Source organism: Cupressus sempervirens, chromosome 6 (assembly GCF_028749045.1).
Source record: "Cupressus sempervirens isolate cs-2001-9-10 chromosome 6, ASM2874904v1, whole genome shotgun sequence".
Taxonomy (NCBI): Eukaryota; Viridiplantae; Streptophyta; class Pinopsida; order Cupressales; family Cupressaceae; genus Cupressus; species Cupressus sempervirens.
This window is the reverse complement of record NC_143123.1, coordinates 99656802-99681932: the sequence shown is the minus strand read 5'-3', so window position 1 is coordinate 99681932 and position 25131 is coordinate 99656802. Positions and strand designations below refer to the sequence as shown.

At 35.2% G+C, this 25131-nt stretch overlaps 1 protein-coding gene across 1 annotated transcript in view; it reads left to right on the top strand.

Moving 5' to 3' along the window:
• Window positions 1-25131, top strand: part of S1P (SITE-1 protease) — a 160102-nt gene that overhangs the window by 96635 nt on the left and 38336 nt on the right. The window contains exons 7-8 of the mRNA XM_089786934.1: window positions 12-1083; window positions 1188-1865. Coding sequence (XP_089643060.1) covers window positions 12-1083; window positions 1188-1865 — 1750 coding nt within the window. The remainder of the gene's footprint in view (window positions 1-11; window positions 1084-1187; window positions 1866-25131) is intronic.

The following is a 25131-nucleotide window of genomic DNA, read 5'->3' as shown; positions in this document are numbered from 1 at the left end:
GTCTTGCTCAGGCTTGAATCATATGAAATTCTTCTCAAGTACAGACCTCGGGCAAGTATTCTTCCAAGTATTCTTGATTTTACAGATTGTCCTTATGCATGGCCCTTTTGTCGTCAACCATTATATGCAGGTGCAATGCCTGTTATGTTTAATGCAACTATTTTGAATGGTATGGGAGTGACTGGGCATGTTGAGAGTGAACCAACATGGCATCCCTTCGATGAGGTTGGGAATTTACTCAATATTCACTTCACCTATTCGGATGTTATTTGGCCATGGACTGGTTACTTGGCTTTGCACATGCAAATTAAGGATGAAGGGGCTCAATTTTCGGGACTTATAGAGGGAAATGTAACACTCACGGTAGTTTCACCTCCTGCAAAAGGCGAAACCATTTCTCAGAGAAGCATTTGCATACTTATTTTAAAATTGCAAGTTATTCCGACTCCACCTCGTTCTCAACGGATTCTGTGGGATCAATTTCACAGTATTAAATATCCTCCTGGATATATACCCCGAGACTCACTAGATGTAAAAAATGATATTCTTGATTGGCATGGTGATCACCCACATACAAATTTTCATGGGATGTTTGATATGTTGAGGGATGCTGGATACTACATGGAAATTTTGGGGTCCCCGTTGACTTGTTTTGATGCCAGCCAGTATGGTACACTCCTGATGGTAGATCTTGAGGACGAATTTTACAAAGAAGAGATTGATAAACTGGAGAATGATGTAAAGATTCATGGTTTGGGGTTGGTTGTATTTGGAGATTGGTATAATGTGGAGACCATGGTGAAGATGAGATTTTTTGATGACAATACACGTAGTTGGTGGACTCCGGCTACTGGTGGTGCCAATATACCTGCACTTAATGATCTACTCAAACCTTTTGGTATAGCATTTGGGGACACTATCCTGAATGGTGCGTTTTTCATAGCAGGAGAAAGAAGTCATTATGCATCTGGCACAGATATTGCAGAGTTTCCAGCAGGTGGCTTCCTTCATAATTTCTCATTTCAAGATAATTTTGATGGTAGCACCACACAGAATGTAGTGCAGGCATCTGGTCTAGCCAAAGTAAGTTTGTACTCAACTTGTGGGTATAGTGATTCATAGTCCACATTTTAGAACAGTTACCTGTCAAATCCTAAAAGAAAGCATATGAACTGTTCTTTATGCAGGTAGAATCTTCTATTCTTGGAGCTTTAGAAGTGGGTGGTGGAACTGGTCGTGTTGCAGTATATGGGGATTCAAATTGTTTGGATAGTAGCCATATGGTGATTAATTGCTACTGGCTTCTTAAGAAGCTTCTAGATTTCACTAGTCATAATATTAAAGATCCCAGGATATTCCCAGCATCAAACAGATTATCTTCTCGACTGATCAGGAGTGATGGTTCTTTACCAGCCCGTCGAGAAGATGTTAATCTTTCATCATATTCTTTGGTGATGAATCACAATCTAATATGTGGGAATGATGCTCGTTTTGAGGTTTGGGGAGCAAAGGGTTATAATACACAGACTTGGAGGAATAGAAAACTTCCAGGGATTCCTAGTCCTTTCATAACACGACAGCCAATGAGAAGCAATCCTGACACATCTCAAAGCATGATTGGTGCGAGGCCTACCATTGGATATTCAGAATCAAATGTAACAGCTGAAAGGGAAACTTCTCGCTCTAAGGAACATCCCTTCAATGCAACCAAAGATGGTTTTGGTCTTGGCAAAAATCAAGGTTTAGAACAAGTTGGGAATCATTCATTGAATATTCCTCTTCCAAAAAGAAATATCTCTACAAACATCTCAAGCAGGAGACAACGTGCAAAAATGGACCTTCTTGGGTGGCTCAACAGGGATGAGGTAAGCATTTCACTGCATTTACATATAAACTGAAGGCTCTTTAGGAAGAAAGTAATTTAATCCTGAAATATATGATATCTCTTTAAAACTAGTAGAGCTAGGATCTTCTTGATTTGCCAGGGATCATTTGAACTTATAAAAGTGGAGCTTGTAATACTTTTGGCTTCCTGATATGGCTCTGTGAAACCCTAACTCTTTATGAAATTTGAATGGTGCAATGTCAAGAAGACAATATTTCTCCTTACAGGTGTTACATTTGAAATGCTGATTTTGTTTGCTTCCAGTATTAAATGTTCAATATGTTTTTCATTTGAGCCACAAAATTTTATTCTTTGGAAGTAGACAGATAGATAAGGTTCATAGGAAGTTCAATACCTGATGTGACAGAGTCCCAGTTCTATTCTATATAAAATAACTTCACGTTTGATTCGTTAAGGAACAAGTTACTAACTATGCCTGTGAAGGATGCCAACTTATAACATGCAATTTGTGGAGGACTACTTAGATCAGAAATATATGTGGTAGAACTATAACTCTTAACTGGTTAAAGATATCCTTTGCTGGTTTTGGTTTTCAAATAAAACAAAGAGATAAAAATAATGTTGAAGCATACAATATGCAGGTACTTTCCTTTAAATTACTCATTGGGTAACTGGCAAACACGAAGCATGATATATATTTTTGAATGCAAGCACTGTTATACTCTGATTTCTTGACTCTTTACTTGATAAAGCAATCCCAGATATGTGATGTTGACACTTGTATGCCAACTTAGTTTTTGATAGCCCATCAATCTTATTTTTTGTCTTGATTCCCAAATTATATATGAAATTGTATTCTCCACCTTAAGTAAACAATTAATCAGCTAAGTACTTCCCATTCCAGGATGTTTACGTTGATTCAGGAAGCTTGAAATAACTCAAACCTATTGTATTTAATATTTATATGCAATTTTGGAATATAAATGAACTTCTTGTTGCCATGTTGGGTACATTGATTGATAGTGTTTAAGATTCTTAAGATGAGTTAGATCCTCTTTTGTTAACTACAGATTGCTCATATATAATAAATGTTTCATGATGGAGCAGACAGAGCAGGGATTGGATTCTCAATGGTTGGTTTTTCCCATGTCATACAGTCAAGATAGAACTCTGAGATAGCAGCATAAAACTCTACATTGTTAGCTTTTATACATCAGTTAGGCTTTTGCATATAGGGAGCACATGCACAGTCTTTGAGTTAATCCTTGGCACTGCAGTACAAAGAGTTTAGGATCATCCCAGGATGCCCGCAGACTACATAATCAAAAGCTACCTCTACATCTGAGGGAACATACAACATACATCTAACACAAAGGTGTCAAACTGTGTAAAACACTCATGCACAAAGTATCCATTCTAACACACAATAACTTTTCCTTCCTCTGTTTTCTGTTCCATGCACATGGCTACAATAGTATGCTCTCCTTCAGTTTGACAACCCTTTTTATAAAGCAATTGTTTTTTAATTATTATTGTTATGATACCACATCAGCATACAACATCTGAATTTCGACAACATACATTGTTTGTCCCTAAGTTTCCTTGGGTTCCAGATTAGGATATCAGCAGTTTCAGAGTATAGAACAGTGTCGTACAATCTCTCAATCATTTAATAACATCAAAAAATTGAGGGCAAAGAAACAAATCTAAGTACACAAGTTTTTCAACATTGTAGGACAAGTCCTGGTTACTCTTCAAAGACAACTTGGATGTAAGGGACAAGATACATGAAAGAGAAGAAATCTTTAACTTCTCTTTGGTGAAAAGGGTATGACCAGAATTGAATAATGAAAAGTTAGTTTCACTTATTATTTATTTCATTTCTTTTGATGGGACTGTAATCTGTTCTCTGAGTTAGTCAGGTAAGCTCCCTTTGACCTAGAATCAAATGACTTGTCAAGAATGTAATACAAATTAATTTGAATTTCAGACCTGAATTTTTTTGTTTCTCAATGCAGATCATGCAAAATATATCAAGAAATCACCATGAAACCAACAATGAAAACCCTATTATCTTGGTAGCTCTTAGCAACAATCTCAAAATTCCACCCCTTACAAATGAAAAATGAGGCCTTTATATAGGTCCCCAGATACAATGACTGGCCTGGATCATAACAACTGATGGCTCATATTATGCCACCTATCCCTAATTAGGGTTAGGGCAACAAGAGAGAATCTATATTGATGGATGGGATCCGCGTGAACCAATCTAGAAGAAACCACCATCTTAGTGGGTAATGAATGCCCACTATGCATGTCCATTCAAGAAGAGAGTAAGGTGACATGAATGCCCACTACGCATTAAATGCATCTCTGCCCAGAATAGCCTATGTTTGACTTTGCAATTTGAATGCCTAGAATCTCCCCAAGACAGTCTTCAACTCATCCATATTGACACTTGGCGCTGATCCTTGTTTGTATTCCAAGACTGACATCACTTGTACAAAATTTCTCAAGGTGGCCTCCCACTCTAGTAAGAAGTCCTAAGTTTTTTGCATGACATTTGAGAAAATGGAGTTCTCAAAATTGTCCCTCATGAAATGATTTATTTGAAAGAACTCTTCTAGTTTCTTCTTCAAGCTATCTACTGTTTCTTCATTTTGCGCTAATCTCTGTGATGACAAGGACTCAATTGTGTTGGAGAGCCTTTGCTTGATATTTTCGGCTACCCTCCTCAACCAAGCAGATTCCTTGGTGAAATTCTCAAACATTTCCTTGGTTGTTATTACTGCATTGTACTGTTTAAAAAGTTCATATGTTTCTCCTTCACCAACAAATCCACCATCAATGAATACTTGTCTAAGAGTCCCCATCAAACCCTACAAGTTTGAGTTCACTTATGTCGATAAATATGCTCATCCTCCCATAACTCGTCCATGCAATGTATCCTGAAAAGGACACCTAGTGTCGTGCCATGAATTTGCACCAAGTCCTCAACATGTTTGTATGTCTCATTCTGAATACCCTCTATCCTAACTTTTGCACCTTGAGCAATTTGTCTCGTCTTGTCTATACCCTCCACTGATCTAGTCAAAACAACTAGAGGAGGAACAAAGGATGGGCCTTCTTCCCTCACTAGATGACTTAAGTTGTTTATGTATTCACACAAGGTTTTGATCTTGCCTTTCTACCTCAATATTTCCATCCCAGTTTCCTCATCTTTTCTTCATTACTTATGCAAAATTGTCAAAATCTTCAATAACTTGCTTTTGGGAGGCATGGCCTAGATCAAGTTCTATCACATTCTACTCATCTAGAGTAATTTGATCCTTTGCCTTATCAACTACAAGTGTTGCAAACAAAAAATTCTTGTTAACTCAATTTAGGATTTCTTGTAAATTGACTGTCAGGTCAACTTTCTCCTGACTTCTCTATAGCCTTTTCCTTAAACATTATAGTATAGTAGTGTTATAATCACTCAGAACTATCAATCTCTCGCTCTTGCACCACAATGATATCAATTTCTTCCTAGACTGTAGGACATTCTGCTGCTATCTTAAGAGCTGCTATCTCTAGAGTAGGAAATTTTGCCTCCACTGGAGGAATTTTAGCTTCTTTTCTCAGGAACCTCTTCTTCCATCATCTCTCTTTTGTAAAATGCGCCAAGACTTTCCTCAATGGTGGCATCTAGTTCTTTGCTTCTCTCTTGAGAAAACTTTTGATAGGCATTAGCGCTTTCCCTATCCTGCATCGACCTGGCCATGTGATCATCTTGCTCTGTTCTTCTTCTTCTTCTTATCTCTACTTGTTTGGCGAAATGTCATATCTCCTACAAACGCAGAGTCCAGCTATGCAAGGATGGAACATTCCTTGATCTCTATCTCTTCTACTAAGGTTCTTTAATGTGAATATCTGGCCTACTCCTTTGTTATGCTTCATAAGCAACACTCTTTCCTTCTCTACTTTAAGATCTTCCTGACGAGATTTATCCTTCTTCAATTCTCCCTCTAGAAGGTTTTCTTGGTTGCTCATCCCTCAACAACTAATGACCCATCAGTTTGTATGTTAGACTTTCCTTTGGCACCTTCATCCTGTTGAACTGTCGCTCAACCCACCATTTTGTGAATAACAAAACTGGTGCAGATAGTGTATTGATATCTGAAATTTCCTGCTTTGACCAATCATAAGGATGGATGGTCTTTTCCTTTTTCGGGTTGTATACCTTTTGGATCATGTTTAGATTTTCCAGTTGATTAGGTACTCCAATTTTTTTGCATGCTCCGATTATGTTGAGCAGCAACTTGTTCACATCCTCTTTTTAAACTCATTTTCATCTGCAACATTGGCCCAAAAATCTTCAAGGTGCATCTCATGTTGGTATTTGGTAGTTGCCACCACTCTAATTTTGTTAAAAGGATCACAATTTGCTCTTTCTTGATAGAGTGGTAGATGGAAGAAATGTAACTCATCTAATGATCTCTCAATCACCTTCAGACATGGTCACATTTCAACCTTATCTTCTGCAATAGAATTTGGGAATTCTATCCCCGACATCCTCTTTTCCTTTAGAGCTTTTTCATATACTGTTAGTTGCTGAGTGATCTCCAACAAGACCATTTTGTCAGTGGGATATCTCGGGAGTTTATATGGTTGTGTAGAAAATCCTTGTATTCTGATGTAGGAGAAGGTTGGGAGCTGGTGAACCAAGCTCCGTACTCCAGTTTAATTGTTGCGACAGATAATCTCGTGTGAAGTCTCTTTTGTGGAATCTTGAAAATGTGCATTGCGAAAGCGTTGTTGACGTTGACATAATCTTCTTGGTATGCAAATGCAATTTAGATAACATTCATGCACCTTTATGCGTTGAGCACCACTTCGCATCATTACTTTGCACCTTAGTCCATCATACCTTGTATTTGAAGCCACCATGTAGATGATATAGGAGGTCATATAAAACTTTCATGATTGCTCCCAATTAACTATTTCTTCACTTAGGTTGTTATTGATTAGTCCAACCCAATCCATTTTGAAATTCTCGACTACCTATTTGATCAAGTACCACATTTACGACTCAAATTGATAGGATTGTGGAATCCCAAATATCCTGCTCCACATCATTACCAGATCACTATAATCACACTGAAGATTGAGCCAAACTAGCTCCTTAGCCAACTTGGAATAATGGTGTCTATTCTTCCATAGTCATTTACTGTTTATGGTGTCTTCACTATGTTGAATTCCAACGGTAAAAACTCTGAGTACTTGTTCTTTTGACTTTAGTAGCGTTGTTTGAGTTGTAGGGGTTTTTAATGCTTCTAAAATTGTTGGAGCGAGATCTGCAATGACATTTTCATCTAAATCCTTGATTGTTTTGTCTCTGGGATCGTAGTGCCTTGAACACCCCACAATCAATTCTGTATGTTGGAAAGCATCTGGAAGAAAGCCACCTACAGCCATGATGCCACTATTCACAATCCGGGTAGCCAAATGTGATAGTCTGTGACCCTTGTATCTGAATATCTCCAAACATCCGAGATTGGTGTCACCAACATCTGCCTACTTTGATATGAGTTTGGATTCAGGATAGAATCCTCTCTTCTCATTCTTGATTGGCTGCTTCCTAGTCACACTCGTTGCTCTAGGTTTTGCCATTTCACCTTCCTGCAAAATAGAATTAAAACATATATAAGAGCATGCAAAAATATGAAAAAAAGATAACCACATTTCTCCCTTGCAAAAAAGTTGAAAATGTGTTGAAAATTCTGCACTCTCTAAAATGAGATTTCTCTTCTCTAAAATTCATGCTTTTTCTGAGTTTTTTTCAACTTATTGCAAAATCTTCCTTTTTTGAATTTCACAATCTCTTCTAACATTTTCCAACTCGAGAGGACAAATTTTCTCTCTTTAGGATTTTTCTTTGTTTGAGATTTTGTACGCTACTTCAAACTTTCTTCACAAATCCTCTCACAAATTCTCTAGAGATTCTCAAATCCTTTTTTGTCAACTTGTTTCTCAATTTATGTGTGAGTGAAATGGGATGGGTTTCTCATATAGAATTCCAACCAGAAAATCTGCTTTAATGGTTGCACTAATTTTAGGCAGCTTTTATCGATTTAATTGCAAGCTTCCAATTTGGAGAATATTCCTCTTACAAGAAAAACTCCACTCGTCATATTTTTCTCTGGCTTTTTATAGGAAGTTTCCTAGCTGGGCATGTTAAAGTTGAAAATTTGTTGAAAATTCTGTACTCTCTAAAATGAGATTGTTCTCCAAAATTCATACTTTTTCTGTGCTTTTCAACTTACTGCAAAATTTTCCTTTTTTTGAATTTCAGTCTCTTCTAACCTTTTTTAACTCAAGAGGACAACTTTTCTCTCTCTTCAGGATTTTTCTCTCTTCGAGCTTTCGCATGCTACTTCAAAATTTCTTCACAAATCCTCTCACAAATTCTCTAGAGATTCTCAAATCCTTTTTTGTCACCTTGTTTCTCTATTGATGTGTGTGAGAGTGAAATGGGAAGCGTTTCTTATATAGAATTCCAACCAGAAAAACTGCTACAATGGTTGCAGTAGTTTTAGGCAGCTTTTATCAATTTAACTGCAAGCTTCCGATTTGGAGAAGATTCCTCTCACAAAAAAAACTCCACTTGTCATATTTTCTCTTGCTTGGAAGTTTCCAAGTTGGGCGAGCTAGGTGGATATTTTGCAACCAACAGTTTTTGACGACCAGCCAAAAACAAAAATCCAACGACCAAAAAATAAGAAGACTAATGTGACTAAAGCAAAGAAAATCTAGTTAAAATAAAAGAAAAATGTGCAAGCGCACTTATTAAAAACAAAGAAAAACCTACCTAATTAAAAGTAGCTGATAAAGAAAATTTTAAGAAACTTTATTGGCTCGGCAAAATAGCTTCCTTTTTTAAGCAGCTTGTGGTAGTTTAGATGTTCATAGGTAACTTCATATAGATGGAATGCAAACAACTAGAGCAATGATGTCAATGCTTGATGTAAACACCTCTTGGAAGAGATAGAAAGATTCACCTTTTTGAGATGAATTATGTGTATTTCTGCTTCAAGATAGGTCCATGATTTGAAACTGCTCCTGTAGATCCAAACATGCTTCTTTGATTTCTTCAATTGTATCTTCATGTCTCGGTACATGTGGAATGTCCAACTTTTTGTTAGCCTCCAACCAAGCATAATGTTGTATTGGACATTCCATTGATCTAACAAATTCTGTATTCTTCTTGCCACCTGCAACTTGCTTTATTGGCTCATTAATCACCAACATCTTAGGATAATCAAGATGACCTTGCTCATGTGATTTTAGTAGTGACGTGACTGCACTGCACAGGTCAACATACTACTCAGAAACTTCTGACTTACGAAACTCTTTGTTGTTTATGAGAAATTCCTTTTCAAGCTCCAAGGTAGAACATTTATGCATAGTATGCCCAAGTTCGTGACCTTGAGACACAAATACATCTTTTTCAACTTGATCATAACTTGTTTGTATGTCCCTTTTTATGACGTGATTATTTTGAACCTTGGAACTCCTTAGCTTTTCATCACTGGCGTTATGAGACTGCGTGCACCAAAAATGAGAGTCGCCAGCAATGTCTTCCTCTTTTTCCTAGAAGAGAATAGAAAGATCACTAGCTTTGAACACAGGATGCTTCACTGTTGTCTTTGCAATGGTTCCTCAATTGCAAGCTTCTTTGATAGTAAAACCAATTTTTGTCTATTCTCAAAAATAGAACTACGAGGAACAATTGGAAGAGGCCTCCTTTGTACATCTTCATAAGGAACAAAGAACATGCCTTGAGCTATTTTCTTATTGAGGGCAAGTAACTCATTTGCTAACCTCTACACTACAAGATCTGTCCTTGTGCTTAAAGAAGATGAATGAGAAGAATGATGAATTTCTTCAAACCCACTTGCTTTTATTCTTATCTTCCCTGCAAGAATAAGATCATCTTCAATTTCAATCGTTTGTGTAGTTGCAAGAGCAGTTGGGGTTGCTCTCCTCACTAGAAAATTGACTTCAAGAATTTGAGCATTGACAAAGAAACACTTCAAATTTGCAGTTGTAGGTTGCACAACAATTGAAATTCTTCGCGTCAATATGTTAAATGAGCAACAAATTCACACATAGGCACGTGGGATGACTTCTTCAGCTGAGTAAGTTGGGACCATAATGCATGGGTATCTTCAGGGTTCTTGAAGTTTTCCTCAAACTTGGCTATAAGGGCAGCCCAACTTGTGATAGTATGCGGTGGTAAATGGTAAAACCAATCTGCAACAAGGCCTTGGAGATTTCATCAAGATGTTGTTCATCATTGAAGAATCTGGGAAAATTCTTTCACGAGCCATTAGGAAGATCGTATAGAGATGGAGTTAGATTCGATGGTCCAAAAGCACTTTCCCAAGGATCTTGTGCCATTTGCATGTTCTTGTTAAATGCTTGAAACAACTTCAACAAATAAAATTACAATGAAAAAGAACATGGGCATGCTTCAAATGAAAGCATGAGGCTATCAGATGTGTGTCATATCCCCAGTAGATTCACCAAAAACTATTAGGTGAATATTTTGCAGCTGACAGTTTTTTGCAAATTTAGTCGCAAAATAGGATAACCAACCATAGCACGTGAGACAAAGTCTCTCCTACCTTTAAGGGAAGGCTCCCCATTCTCACCGTGCCTTGGATCAACTCACGGTAAGCAAGAAGTTGAGAGTTTTTGTAAAGGGTATTACCAATATTCTTTCCTCTTATATTTCAGGAGAGAATTCACTTACCCGCGAAGCGAGTAATGAGCAAGGTTTGATCTCTAAACTATACACTATCTAATAGTTGGAAATGGTGATACTAATAAACTGACACCAACTTAAACGCTGATTGAAAGTGTGTTGGTTTGGCTCTAAGTCTTGTTTTAATCTATTCTTTAAGAAAATCCTCTACCATTGGGGCACACAAACTTCCATAAGTAGGCAAGTTTTAATATTTTTGTGAATATGAGGTGATAACACAAGCTATAGTCAAAGTTTCTAGTCTATGTATTATCACAATCGCTCTTAGTCAAAGCTTCGGCACCAATTTTTTCTTAACTTACTATGCTCTATTAGTAAACATAGAATAATAACATGAATCAAAGGCAATAGGCAAAAATTACAGTCAACTTCTAATTTGCATTATCACAATTGCTCCTTTCAAAGTCTCAACTCCAATTGTTTCTTTGTATTCACTTTTCTTCCAAATTGTTACTACACAATCAAAGTTATGCTTGCACAATTTTGTTAGAGTTCTCTTGCATAAAAATAAAGATGACTTTTACAATGAGGGTGACATTTCTTATATAGGAAAAGAAGTGAGAGAAAGAAGTAGGGAAAAGTGGGAGCAACTCAACCACTTTGATCCGATAAAACTAAGAAAGAAGATTTATTGGATAACATGTACTAAAGGTCCGTGTAATTGAATTACATGCAATTGAGATTACATGTAATCTATCTTCCGCAACTACAAAACTGAAAATGCTCTTGAAGAAAAGTTGGAACTGCTGAATCAATTTTGTAGATCATCAACAAAGGCTTTGTACTTGGTGATGCAATCGTGGATGATCGTCCGATCGGGAGTCCCTGTATTCAGTGCCACTGTATTCTCTTTGATAAATTGCCAGTCGTTGTTTGAAAACTTGATGTAACCAAGCTATTCCTCATTCCATAGTTATGAATTCTTATTTGCTAGATTCATACATTTTGGAGTTTCCAACACTTTGAAAAACATTCTCAATGATGTCTAGATGTAAGCGCGGAACAACTTTCCCATCAACATCTCCAAATGATTCTTCTCTTCTTTTTGTTTGGATAAATTTAAGTTCTTTGGCACATTCCTACGTGAACTCAGGTTCTAGGCCAGCCATTGGGAAAGTGGAGACCAAATGAATTATTGCTTCCTTGGATTGAAAGCATGCCTTCTTGATAGGATGTCTCTATTCTTTGAGGATTTTTTGACATATCTTGAAGAGTGTGTCACGATATGCCGATGAAAACATCTTCCAATGAGATCGGATCCTTGAAAACTTTAGAATTTGAGCTATAATAAGGATCCATGAGAGATGGGTGTTTGAAGAATGGATTAGATACTTAACACTTTTGAAGGCTTGGGAATGAACGGAAAAGCCTTGGTTTTAGGGCAAAAATGGCCAAAATCGGGTTTAGGATGGTGAAATACATGTGGGCAAAAATAGGTTTTTTCTTGGGAAAGGTCAAGAATGCAAGTTGGAAGCATTTGGCTATGTGCAAGATGAGAGTTTAGGTGCTCTAGAATGTGAGTTTTCACCCAAATCGGGATCTCTAGATGTCATTGTATATGATAAAAACTCCTCATTTTTACATGATGTAAAATATTCAATCAGGTTCCTAGAGTGCGATTACATGTATGGGAAAGTGAAAATTGAATGCGTTTGGAAAATGGATGAAGAATAGGAAGTGGAAACATGGAAATGCACTTGCATTCTTGAGTGTAAATCTTCAACTTTTCTCCAAAAACAAATTAAAAACAAGCAACAAACCAGAAAGAAAAACTCAAAAACAAAACAACTTACCTCTTGCTCTTGACTCAAACTTAATAAATTTCAAAACCTTTCTTTACATGCAATTTCATTTTTGGAGTTGGAGGACTTTTGCATTGTCATTAGAATGAAGATTTCAAATATTTAAAAAGTACATGCAAGAAACAAAGGCTGCTATTGAATAAATGGATAAGAATGAGCCAAAGAATGCAATATTGTTGCAAAACAAGTAAGAAATGCAAATAAAGTTATCCTTATACTTGCTTGGAGCTTAATGAGCCAAAAATGGAGGAAAGAGAAGTTTGAATGAACAAGGTTTCTCCAAAATTGGGTTCTCCAAGTGCATTTGCATGTAACAACCAAAAACCTTTGAAAATTTTGAAGTTTTAAAGCAAATCGTGGTCTTCTATGGCAAATGCATGTGCATGTATGAGCAAGATGTTGTTGCAACTTTCTTTTTCTCCAAATGTTTGATGTAAATCGGACTTGGAAGGTCCTATGGCATGGGCAATTTTGCCTTCAAGGTGCAAATCATGGTTTTGGGAGCCAAATGCACGAGCACATTTATATGTAAAATGCATGTATTTGGGGATTTTAGTGCAAATCGGACTCTTAAGCTGCATATTCATGGATGCCTTGGCTGGAAAAGTGTAGAGAAATCCTCTAAATGCAATTGCATGTCACATATTTGAGCATTTTAGTGCAAATTGCACTCTTGAGCACCCATCGCATTTTAAAGAAATGCAAGTATTTATACATTAGTAAATCACACTCTCCAAGGTCAAATGCACGAGGCCAAATTTTTTTAATTTTGCTCCTTAGTGCAAATCACACTCTCCAAGCTAAAACGCATGAAGCACATTGCATGTAAAAGAGGGTTTGTGGTGCAAATTGCACTCTTGGAAGCTCATGACATGTAATGCCTTGGCTGGAAAATATGTTTTCAAGGTGATTCGCACTCTCCCAGGGCCATTACATGTTTTAAAAATATACTTTTGGTTTGCACAAGTCAAATATCTCAACCCAAAATTTTGCACTCTCTAAGGGTTGTTGCATGTTTTATTTTTGCCTTTACATGCAAATTACACTCTTGGAGTGTGATTGCATGTTTTAAAATATGCTTTTCGAAATAACATGCACTTGGGTGTCCAAGGTAAATCTCACTCTCTAGATGCATTTGCATGCATCATGTTAGAAGAAAAGACATGTCATTGAGTTGCATCACTCAAGTGATCTATTGAACACATTTCAAAATGATTATTGAACAAATATCACTTGAAGGGGTGAAATATCATATTTACTCTATATATATTTACATATAAAGTCCAAAAATGTTGAAAAAAAAAAAAACTTTTTATGTAAATGTTTTAAAATAAACATTGAAGTCAATTTCAACATCAAAATAGACTATAAAGTAATAAAGTGAGTTAATTGAAATACTAAAAAGTAACTCAACATCAAAATATAACATAAAGTGCACTATAATGACAAGTGATAAATTTAAATCATAAAGTACCTTAAAATCATAACATAGAGTGAATTTAAGTTATATTTTTCAAAACGTGCAGCTCAACATTTGAATATAACTTCCATTTTAAAAATATGTAGTTGACCTTGGAGATTCCACTTTTAGGGCACTTAAATGGTCACATCTTTTAACTACTAAGTTCGATTAAGCCCTAAGATATACCAAATCGAAGGGAAAATCAAAAGTAAGAGATTTGAACAAAAACAAAATGGCTAAAACAATCCAAACTAACACTCAAAAACAAATAAATAGACTTTGAAGGCTTCAAAAATCAAGCATAGGTTAATAAAATGAAAAAAAGGGACTTGATGAAAGCCTTAAGGAAAAGGATTCTCTATGCGGATTTGGAATTGTTGAGGTTTTTAAAAGGGTCATCTGCAAATGTATTAAGCACTATCATAATGTTTTGTGTGTGTTTTCCAAATGACAGTGACGTCTTATAGATATAATGAGAATAAACCATGAAGGGACATGTCTATTCATTAATTAGATAATTAATATAATAAATACCTCAATCGAAGCTTTATATATATATATTATCTTAATTTCTCTCATATAACAATAAACTTATATGTCATTTTTAATGAACACATTTATATAAATTATATCTCATATATAATTATATATAGTTTTATCCGATTGAAGCTAGCAAACATCAACACTCCCTCTTAGCCAGGGAGGATAAACACAAGATGGATATTACACCACTGATAATATTAGAAATGATAAATTTTAAGGATATCTTTTATTAGAAGATATCCATCATTTTGATATCAAGAGTATTGGTCTTCCAGAATATCAACACATGATAGTCACCAAGTACTCAAATAATGTTTGATATCATTTATGATATCATGAGTATTGGCCTACCGAAATATTGACATTCGATATTCACCAAGTACTTAGAAAGTTTGATATCACATCTTATATCAAGAGTATTGGTCTATCATAATACATGATATTCACCAATTACTCAAAAAATGTTTGATATCACGAGTATTGGTCTCCTAGTATACATGATATTCACCAAGTACTATGAGTAATGGTCTTTTAGAACACCAAGTCGCATGATATTCACCAAGTACTCCGTGTAATTTCCCTCTAGAACATGAATTTGCATAACATTCACCATGTACTAAAAAAATGTACGTGCACGCGCATTATCATAATGCGTACCATATAAACATTTAACATGCAAAATATAATCTATAATGATTTGCATTGATATCCATCATAATAGAAAATTAACTTATTGTAAGATCTTCACCTTTCAATAACTTCTGCAACTAAAAGTGACATCATTTGGAAGTTGTCATTCCTCATGATGTACACAAGGGATAGGTCCATTAGAATCGCATAGTCAGGAGATATATTAATGAATCACAGGCCTCTTGACTGCTACAATTTATTGATCATTGGAGAATCCATCACAACATGGTTTACTTCCTTTGAATCAATATAATCAAGATCTTTAAAGACCAACTGAAACGTATCCTCTATTCGCTCCTTCGGATGAATATGTTAGACTTCCTCTAAACATCAATTTTCAGAGCTCCTTTACCTTTGGATAAGTGTCGGACTCACTTTGAATCTAATATTAATCTTCTTTTTCCTGCGAGAACATTCTTGGAAAATATCAAGGCAAATAGCTCTTATAGTACGTATTGAAATACAAAAATAATCTTACATAATGATAATATCATTCCAATAAAATATAGATAATACCTAATTTAAATATATGCTTTTGAACATAAACACATATATTCAATTTTCCATATATATATAAATCTATCCTTTCAACATATTATGCCACATACAATAATGTAAGATAACTACAAAAATAAATGAGATTAGTAACGAAGATAACAAAAATACTTATCTTATAAGTCATCATCACTGTCATTCTGTCATGCCTATACTGGATTTCTTCTCAACTCTTATGGCTTCTTTTAAGAAGCATAGAAAGTCTGATTTAATATAATATATATCTGCCACCGTATCAAAGTGTTCTCATCGTATAATTGTGGATATATAGTGGTTGTCGAGTGTCCTTGACCTTTAAGGTCCATTTAATGCCCCACGTGGCAGTGTTCTTGTTAAATATATCGATTGATGTTGGTGAAGACTGAATTAATTTGTATTGGCAGAAATACTGTAATGATCAGAGCAATATTCAATTTCCTTTATGGATTTTGATATATGTTTAATTGATTTTCTTTTACAGTTCAATTATGCGGATGAGAATGACTATGAACTTCAAAGAGAGCAGATTTATTTCAGACTGCACTGAAATATATTGCAGACCGAATGTATTCAGTTGGAGATTGTGATTCACATGCCTTGTTATTGATGTGTTTCAGACAGTCTTCAAATGGCATATTATATGTTAAGTAACATGCCCACGTAGGGGCATGACCCTATGTCAGCACATTTGATACTACCAATTCAAAGTAACAATGATGGTCAATGCTTTAATCCAGTCGGTCTTTAACAAAACCTATACTTATCATGTTTTCAATAATATACCTTTTGATATATATATATGGGTGTGTGTGTGCATATTATATCCGCTTTCAAATATTAGGTTTCTATCAACACTTACACAAATATATATATATATAGAATTGGCTCCAATTCATGAGGCTAAATTCCTCAACACTTCCTATTTAGCAAAGAGGGAATTGAAGCAATTTCTATAACTTCAGTATAAGTTTAAACACCACCTTAAGTGTGGTCTATGATAGAAACTATATTAGGTTGTTTGGCAAAATCCAGCTCAAAGAACCATGATGAGTTGGTTATCATGGTGTTTGGCAAAATCTAGCCCAAAAAACCATGATAACACTTGCTCCTAGATATCCAACACATTTAGGTACTACAAATCAATGTAGTGTATCTAGGAGATAGGTCAAACTATTGATAAGGTCGTCGTCTTACAATAGTGATTGCACAAACATGAAAGATTGTCACTTTTCATAACACAAATGCAAAAAAATCAATATTCAATGTCATCAAATTACAAATGTATTTACAAACTTGTCATTCCAAGTTTACCTCTGAAGTACTCTATTTTCAACCTTGCAAGAGGCTTCGTGAAAATGTCTGTAGTTTGCTCATCACTGCTGATATAAATCAGTTTAATAACATGTCTGTCAACCATATCTCTTATGCAATGATATGGAGTCTCGATGTGCTTTGATCGATTGTGAAAGATAGGATTAGCAGAAAGTTTATTGCAGCTTTGGTTACCACAATGAATCACTATGGGGCTTAATTGCTTTCCGAATAGTCCAAATATTAACTTTCTCAACCATACTGCTTCACGAGCTCCCACGGAGGCTGCCATATATTCAGCTTCGGTGGAACTCAAGGCAATTGTTGGTTGTTTTCTATTGAACCAAGATATCATTGCTGATCGGAGACTTTGTTGGTTGTTTTCTATTGAATCAAGATATCATTGTTGATCCAAGATTGAAGCAACACCTTGTAGTACTCTTGCGGTTTATAAAACAACTAGCCCAATTAGAATCGATATATCCTTTAAGTTTTATCTCAACCTTTTTGTATTTCAAACCAAGACCAATAGTACCGAGTAGATATCTCAAGATATGTTTAGCAACCATCAAATGAATCCTCTTCGGTTCACACATGAAGTGGCTTAATACATTGGTGGCATAGCAGATATTAGGCCTAGTGTTTACCAAACACATAAGTGATCCAACGATCTGCCTGTAGAGAGTGGGATTGATAGATTTTGAATTCACTGCTTCTTTTAACCTGTGTAGATTTGTTTTTATAGGAGTTGCTAGGGCTTGCAGTCCATCATACCAAATCTAGTCAAGATGTCATGAGTGTACTTCTTTTGATTTAGAAAAAATATAATCTTTCTTTTGACATACTTCTAGACCCAGAAAATACTGTAGTAGGCCTAGATCCTTCATTTCAAATTCAACCACAAGATCTTACTTGCATTTTTCAATTAGACGATCTTCACATTTTATTAACAAGTCATCAACGTAGAGAACAAGAATTAACTTGTCACCATTAGTTATTTTGAAATATATGTTAGAATTAGCTTCATTTTTGGAGTATCCTAGTTTTGAGAGATAACTATCTATCCTTTCATACCAAGCTCGTGGTGCTTGTTTGAAACCATAAAGAGCTTTCTTTAGTTTACATTCATATAAGTTCTTGTCTTTTATAGTAAAACCCCCAGATTGTTCAATATATATTTCTTCATTAATGACACCATTTAGAAATGTGGTCTTTGCATCGATTTGATTTATCTTTCATCCTTTGGATGCTGCAATTGCTATAATTGTCCTTATGAAGTGTATTGAGCAACTGGAGCAAATGTTTCCTCATAATCAGTACCTGCCTTTTGAGAGAAACTTCGTGCAACAAATCTTGCTTTATGTTTTTCAATACTACTATCTGAAGCATACTCGATTTTATATAACCATTTTGATGAAACAACTGATTTGTCTTTTGGATTAGGTACAATATCCCAAACATTATTTTGTAATATGGATTGACTTTCTTCGACCATAGCATCTTTCCATGGTTGACATGATATAGCTTCTGCAACAGTTGATGTTTCAGATTTTGTAAGCTCAGTTACTAGTGCAGTGTAGCATGATTTATTTTTGGTTTAATTACTCTCTCTGGAGATTTCATCTGGTTCAACATTATTTTCTTCAATTATTTCCTTGCCCATAATGGTCTTTTCTTGATAGTAGAGATGTCCCTATCTTCAGTGTCTGATAATAGTTCATATTCTTCTGATATGTTCTCCCTCTGATTTTTCAGCTTGATGATTTTCATCCAATTTTGTGATGGGTTCATCGTTTGTACTTGTGGATAGTTTGAAGGCAATGTCTTCTTCGAATTTGACATTTCTACTTATTTCAACTAATCTTTGTCCAGGTATATAGACTCTATACCTTTTAGCATTTTCATTGTATCCAATTAATATATCCATCTTCCAGGATGGTTCCAACTTGGCTCTTGTTTCTTTAGGTATATGAATGTAAACGAGGCAACCAAGTATTCTGAAATGACTTAGGTCAGGTTTAATTCCTAAAAAGGCTTCTTCAGAGTAATGTTTTCTAGGATTGTGTGTGGGCATTTATTTTGAATATATACAACAGGTATTAGTGGTCTTGACATTGAATGAGAAGTGTAAATTTTGATCATGTAACATGGCTTTTGTTGCTTCAACAATGGTTCTATTTTTCCTTTTCTGCTACTCCATTCTGTTGAGGATTATAAGGTACAATGTGCTCCCTCTTAATCCCAACAAAGGTGCATAAATCTTTGAAATTTTTAGAGGTGTATTCGCCCCCATTGTTTGTTCTTTTGGTTTTTATTCTCTTTGACATTTGATTTTCCACAAGTGCTTTGAACTCTTTAAATTTCAATAGAGCTTCATTTGATTCTTTGACTTTCAAGAAGTAAATCCAAGTTTCCCTATAAAAGTCATCAATAAAGATTATGTAGTATGAGTATCCTCTTAGAGAGAGTGTTGGCATAGGTCTACACAAATCAGTGTGAACTAGTTCCAAAACAGATTTAGATTTGTGTTCACTTGGGGGAAAAGATATTTTTACATTCATTCCTAGAGCACATCCTTTACAAATGCCTATATGATTTGAATTTAAGTTACTTGTTCCAGTTGTGATTTTTTCTATATTCGGTAATGCATTGAATCCAAGATTTCCAAGCCTTCTATGCCATATTTCATTAGGGTTTGATATTTGATGATTTAGGGCTTCCTTTTGAATGTTAACCAATTTATATAGAGTTCCATCTCTAGACCCTATGGTGATGGGATTCTTAAGAATAGAATTTTTAGACAAGTACAATACTTTATCTTCATTAAAACTTAATATGATACCCTTCATCTGCAAGTCCTAAGATGGATACTTCTTTTTTATGCCAGGGACAAAGAGAACATCAGTGATCCCAATTCTTAGTTGTATAGAACAAGTCGTAATTCCTTTTACTAGATAGGTCGAGTTATCTCCAACGTTGACTCCTTCAGTGAAATAATTTTCAAAAGTTTCAAACTCATCTCTGGTTCCTATTATGTGATGAGATGCACCACTGGCAATTATCCACACTTTTTTGTTGGAGTTCATCTTGCTTGATAGAGCTAAGTAGAATAATAGGTTCTCTTTCTTTTTAGCTTCGGCTATGGTGGCTAGAATTTTTTCCCTTTCTGGACAGAATTTGTAAGTATGTCCAAATTTCTCACACTTGTAACATTCTATTTTGGAGAAGTCTTTCCTATTATGATTATTGTTTCCTTTTCTTTGGTCATTTTTCTTCCCTGTATGTTTAAACTTCCTCTTCTTCCCTTTATTATTAGAGATTGAGAAAGGGGCTTGATTTCCTCCCTCTTGGTTTGAAATGATTCCTCTAGAGATTAGCCTTTGATTCTTCTGAGGTGCAATCATTTTTAAGTTGATCAAGAGCTGGTATTTAAGGTCTACTAATGACTTGGATAAATGCTTCCCAAGATATAGGTAACTTTCTAAGTGCTATTTTGGATATTTCTTGATCTTCAACTTTATTTCCAATAGAAGATGGTTGATTCTTTATTTCGAAAATTCTTCCAATTTAGGATAAGATTGATTCTCCTTTATTCATAAGTTGATTTTTTAATGCGAGCAATCTACTTGAGTTATTTATCCCAAATGTATCCTTGATTGGTTTAAAATAAAGTAACGAGAATTAGAATTGTATCAGAATTGGCAAGGCCGAATCGAATCGTGAATCGGCCATGAATCGGAATCGAATCAGCCACGAATCAACAAATTTAAAAAAACCCTTGAAATTTAGTCAGTAACTTATTTCATAAATGTAATATCCCTTTTCGGAAATTTTACTAAAACCCTTGATATAAACTTGCAGATTTACAAACCGAACCAAGAAGCCAATATTTGATATAAATTCCAGAACATTAATCGATTTATAACCAACAGACATGCATACGAGAAAACCCAAAAAAAGTGTTTTTATTTCCTTCAATATTTAAAAGTACATATATAAACCAGCAATTAACACAAATAGTTGCCAAATAATGTTACTGTATTATATAACAACGATACAATAACATGCAACAATCTAGAAAATCCAATCTTATAAACAAAAATAATAGTCAAATTGGAAATATAAATTAAACTTGTAAGAAGGCTAGGTTTGCGTCCAACCTCCCAAAGCTTCTTCAAGGGCTTGCATCCTTGAAGAGGTAACCAGTCACCGTTTTCAGCTCCCAGATTAATATTTGTTTATAAATATTATCCTCTTCATTCCTTCTCAGGTGGAGCTTGTTGTACCTTTATCACTTTTCCCAATGTGATGCATGCTCTTTTAAGCAATGTGGGATAAAGAAACTTTTTTGTCCTTTAGTCACTTAAGTGAACATAGTGCCTTTTTTTAAAAATAGTCACAAGTTAAATGAACTTTAATAGTCACTTAGTCCGTAAACCATTTAATCATCGAGCATTAAAATAATTGATCAAACGAACTTGGATAAACACATGCAATAGCTTGTTGGAAAGCTCTCGGCGAGACACTTTCAAACCAACACTGGGATATCAAGAATATTAAGCTCTATTTATTCACTAAAAATAGTATCCGAACAACCTGCCAAAACTGCTCTGATGGGTTTGAAATTGGAAATGTCTAAGCCAAACCTTGAATTGAACCCTGTAAAGAACCTTTTTGCCCTCGAAACCTCGACAAAGTGAGCCGGTAACACCGAATTATAATGTCCTAGAAAAAGAGGACATTACAAAGCCTCCCTTCTCAAAGATTGCTTGCCCTCAAGCAATCCGCTTATACTTGTAGAAACTAAATGCCAGGATCCCATACTTGCCTTGAGAATGAAATTCTGCTTCTCAGCTAATGTAACCTGGCATGCATCTTCCGAAATTCAGAATGGTGAAACAGTACAATAGGAATCGATGTGCCAAATAACTGAATGCTAGGATCCCAAGGCTCACCATTAAGTGACTCCAACTGCCATGTGCTACTGCCCTATGTATCAAGACCCTCAGTCAGAATGAATGCTTCACTCCATGAGTGACCCTGCGAGTCTCTACTGTCAAGTGAAGATGGGGGCTCGACAATATACCAATATCTATCCCAAGATGATAACAACCAAACTCTCCTCCTAGCTCCCCGATAAAAGGCAATACATAGGGATGCTCCACTTGGATCCCAAATGAGAACTCGTACGTTGTCTGTGATATCACTGACCAACTCTTGTAATGTTTGTACCCCTGTACCACTATACCACTCCTGTAATACCTAAATCAACGACAATGACAGACCTGGCCAATCTGGCTCAACCACTATATTCGCATGGTGAAAACGGAGTAATCCTAATCTCTAGAACTCTAATGTGCGAGAAGGCTGAAACACACAGATCATAGTCCTGTGATTGTGTAACAACACAACATAATCCACCAGATGTAGGATACTATTAACACTTGGATCCCCGATCACCCAATCAACATGATCCTGAATAAAGGAAAGAGTGGTTGGTGAATCACTAACATCATGAAGGCTAACACTATCTTCAAGATAATGCTGAATAAAAAATGTAGACACCTCATGTGGAACGTAGGGTAATGTGTGATCTCCCCACTCATCTCCAAATAACTCATTGACCCTTGAAGGCCAAATAGAATCAGTGAATATATTACCAACTTACATAGGCAAATCACTGATAGCGGAAATATACTAACAAGAAAAATCACTAATCAACAAGTAGGCCGTGGCCATCTCGTAAGAGCTAGGTGGTAAATCTCTAGGTAAGCTGAAAAATCCCTCAGAGCATGCTAAGGATAAATATGAACTTTTTACCCCACCATAAGTACTCTCGCTTATGTCAAGGTCTTCGCAAAAGGATGGTTCACCATTAATTGAAATCTCTGAATTATCCTCACTTTTGTATCACTAACCATGTGCTCATGTGAAGATGTACAGCTACTGTAATAAAAATCAGAATTTCTAGACTCATCAACTTGCTGATCCATAGAATCTTTCTCATCATAGAAGGTCTCAGACGGGGAACATGTGATTGAATTGCATTGTTTTCCTTCACATCTACCCACTTTATGAATTTCTTCAATGATTTGTGTGATTTCTTGTGCCTTTGAATCATTGTTATCTTCTTCATAAGTGGCTGTCCCACTCATTTGATTTTCAGCGTTGTGGATGGAATAATGTGTTATGCTCAATTGAAGACATAGCTCATCTACCTCACTCTCCTTGTCCCTTCCAAATTTTATTGCTAGATCTTTATCCATTAATAGTTGCAAGTACTCATATTTTATCATTTTTTAAGTTTCAAAAATAGTATGTAAGAGAGGACTTGTGTCACCACATACATTACCATGTCCTCTCTTCTATCACAATTTTCCGCATGAGATCCTCAACCAATTTGGAAGAATTATTCATCCTTGTCAACACTTGGACAATCTTGTCCTCTTTGACCAAAAGCATATCCAACAAGAGCTCTTGTGAGCTGGAGTACCTGCCTTTTGGCTTAGAATGGAAAAATAATTTATTTTTTGGAAAAGTATTTGGTTATTAGACTCTTAATTGTAAGTGAATGCAACTGCTCTATCATGGTACAAATGCAAAGACATATCATAAGTTTGCTAGTTAGTTTATTGTCTACAATATCATTATGTATTTTTTAACTGATGTAGTGAATAATTCCTACCAAAATCAAAGAGAGGTTTGTGTAGTAGGTGAAACTGCATCTTATATCGTGATTTTTAGTTTAAAATTTTATCTTAGAAAACTTTGTTATATAATTTCACAATAATCAAAGTCATATTTGCTTCAATCTACTTTCACTGATTAAAAATCTAAAAGCATTTAAATACATAGATCAAATTTTAATATAATTTTAAAAAATATATTAGAAATCAAAATTTATTAGAGACAAAAGCTCATACTTTAATAGTATTAGTCTTATATTAAGATTATTTTTACTATATTTTTTATTCACTCATGAAAAATCTAAAAGCATTTAAATACATAAATCAAGATTTAATATAATTTTAAAAAATATATTACAAATCAAACCTTATTAGAGACAAAAACTCATACTTTAATAGTATTAGAGTCTTATATTAAAGACAAAGCTTATAACTTAAAAGATAAGGATTATAAGCATAAATGGTAGTAAGACAAAAGATACACACTGGCTTATTAGAGGCCTAAAGTACACGCTCCCCTGCCATCATTTTTATGCATCCAACCATATAGCTTCCACTTGCTCGTATTTACTACTGGAAAATAATCTAAATTCCTTTTTCCAAGTAAAATTGTTATTTGGAAAGAGAAAATTTCTTTGGCCATTTTAATTTCATTCATCGTACAATTGATTTTGAAAATCAACCCTTGGCCAAAAGATGTTATCTAAGAGTGTGGTTAATATGAAATGACTGTATTTAATACAATGTTATCTTGTACTTTTTCCTTTTTATTTTTTACATTTAAAAATAAAAAATAACCCCACGAAAAATGGATCCAACTAATAGGAAAATAAAATAAAATCTGATAAATTGATTTTAAAATATTATCACCAAAACCTTACATTTATAATTCTATTTACCCCCTAATAATAATAATAAAAGAAAACATTGAAAGAAATAATAGAAAGAGAATGGTGAATTTCCTTGGGAGCACCGGTAGAGCCAACCCCACACTGTTAAAAGGTGAGCAAAATCAACGATATTTACGGCAACAGATAGAAGTTGGTGAGGGAGAGACAACGAAGTGTAAATCAATCAAATGAAAAAAGTGGCGTCATTGCCCACTCATCGGAAATGCCATGCGTCTTAGAAAATGAGTTGTCGGCGATAAGCAGTGGTGGTGCAATGCAATAATGATTTTTTAAACATTGGAACAGACAAGTTGTACATGGAGATTTTTGGAAGTCACAGTAAAGTCTTAGTGCATTTCCATGGAGATTTCTGGGAAGTACCTTACTACCTAGCTTGAGTGGGGAGTAATAGTTAAAAATTATATACCTGCAACAAATGTTTCCGCCTTATAAATTGGGGCTTGTTTGAGTTAGAGGAGGCTGATTCAATTCTTCCTTCTTGCCAAGTGGTATTGGTTTTCGTAGCGCCTTATAAGAGGCCGATGAATCGTTGCAGCA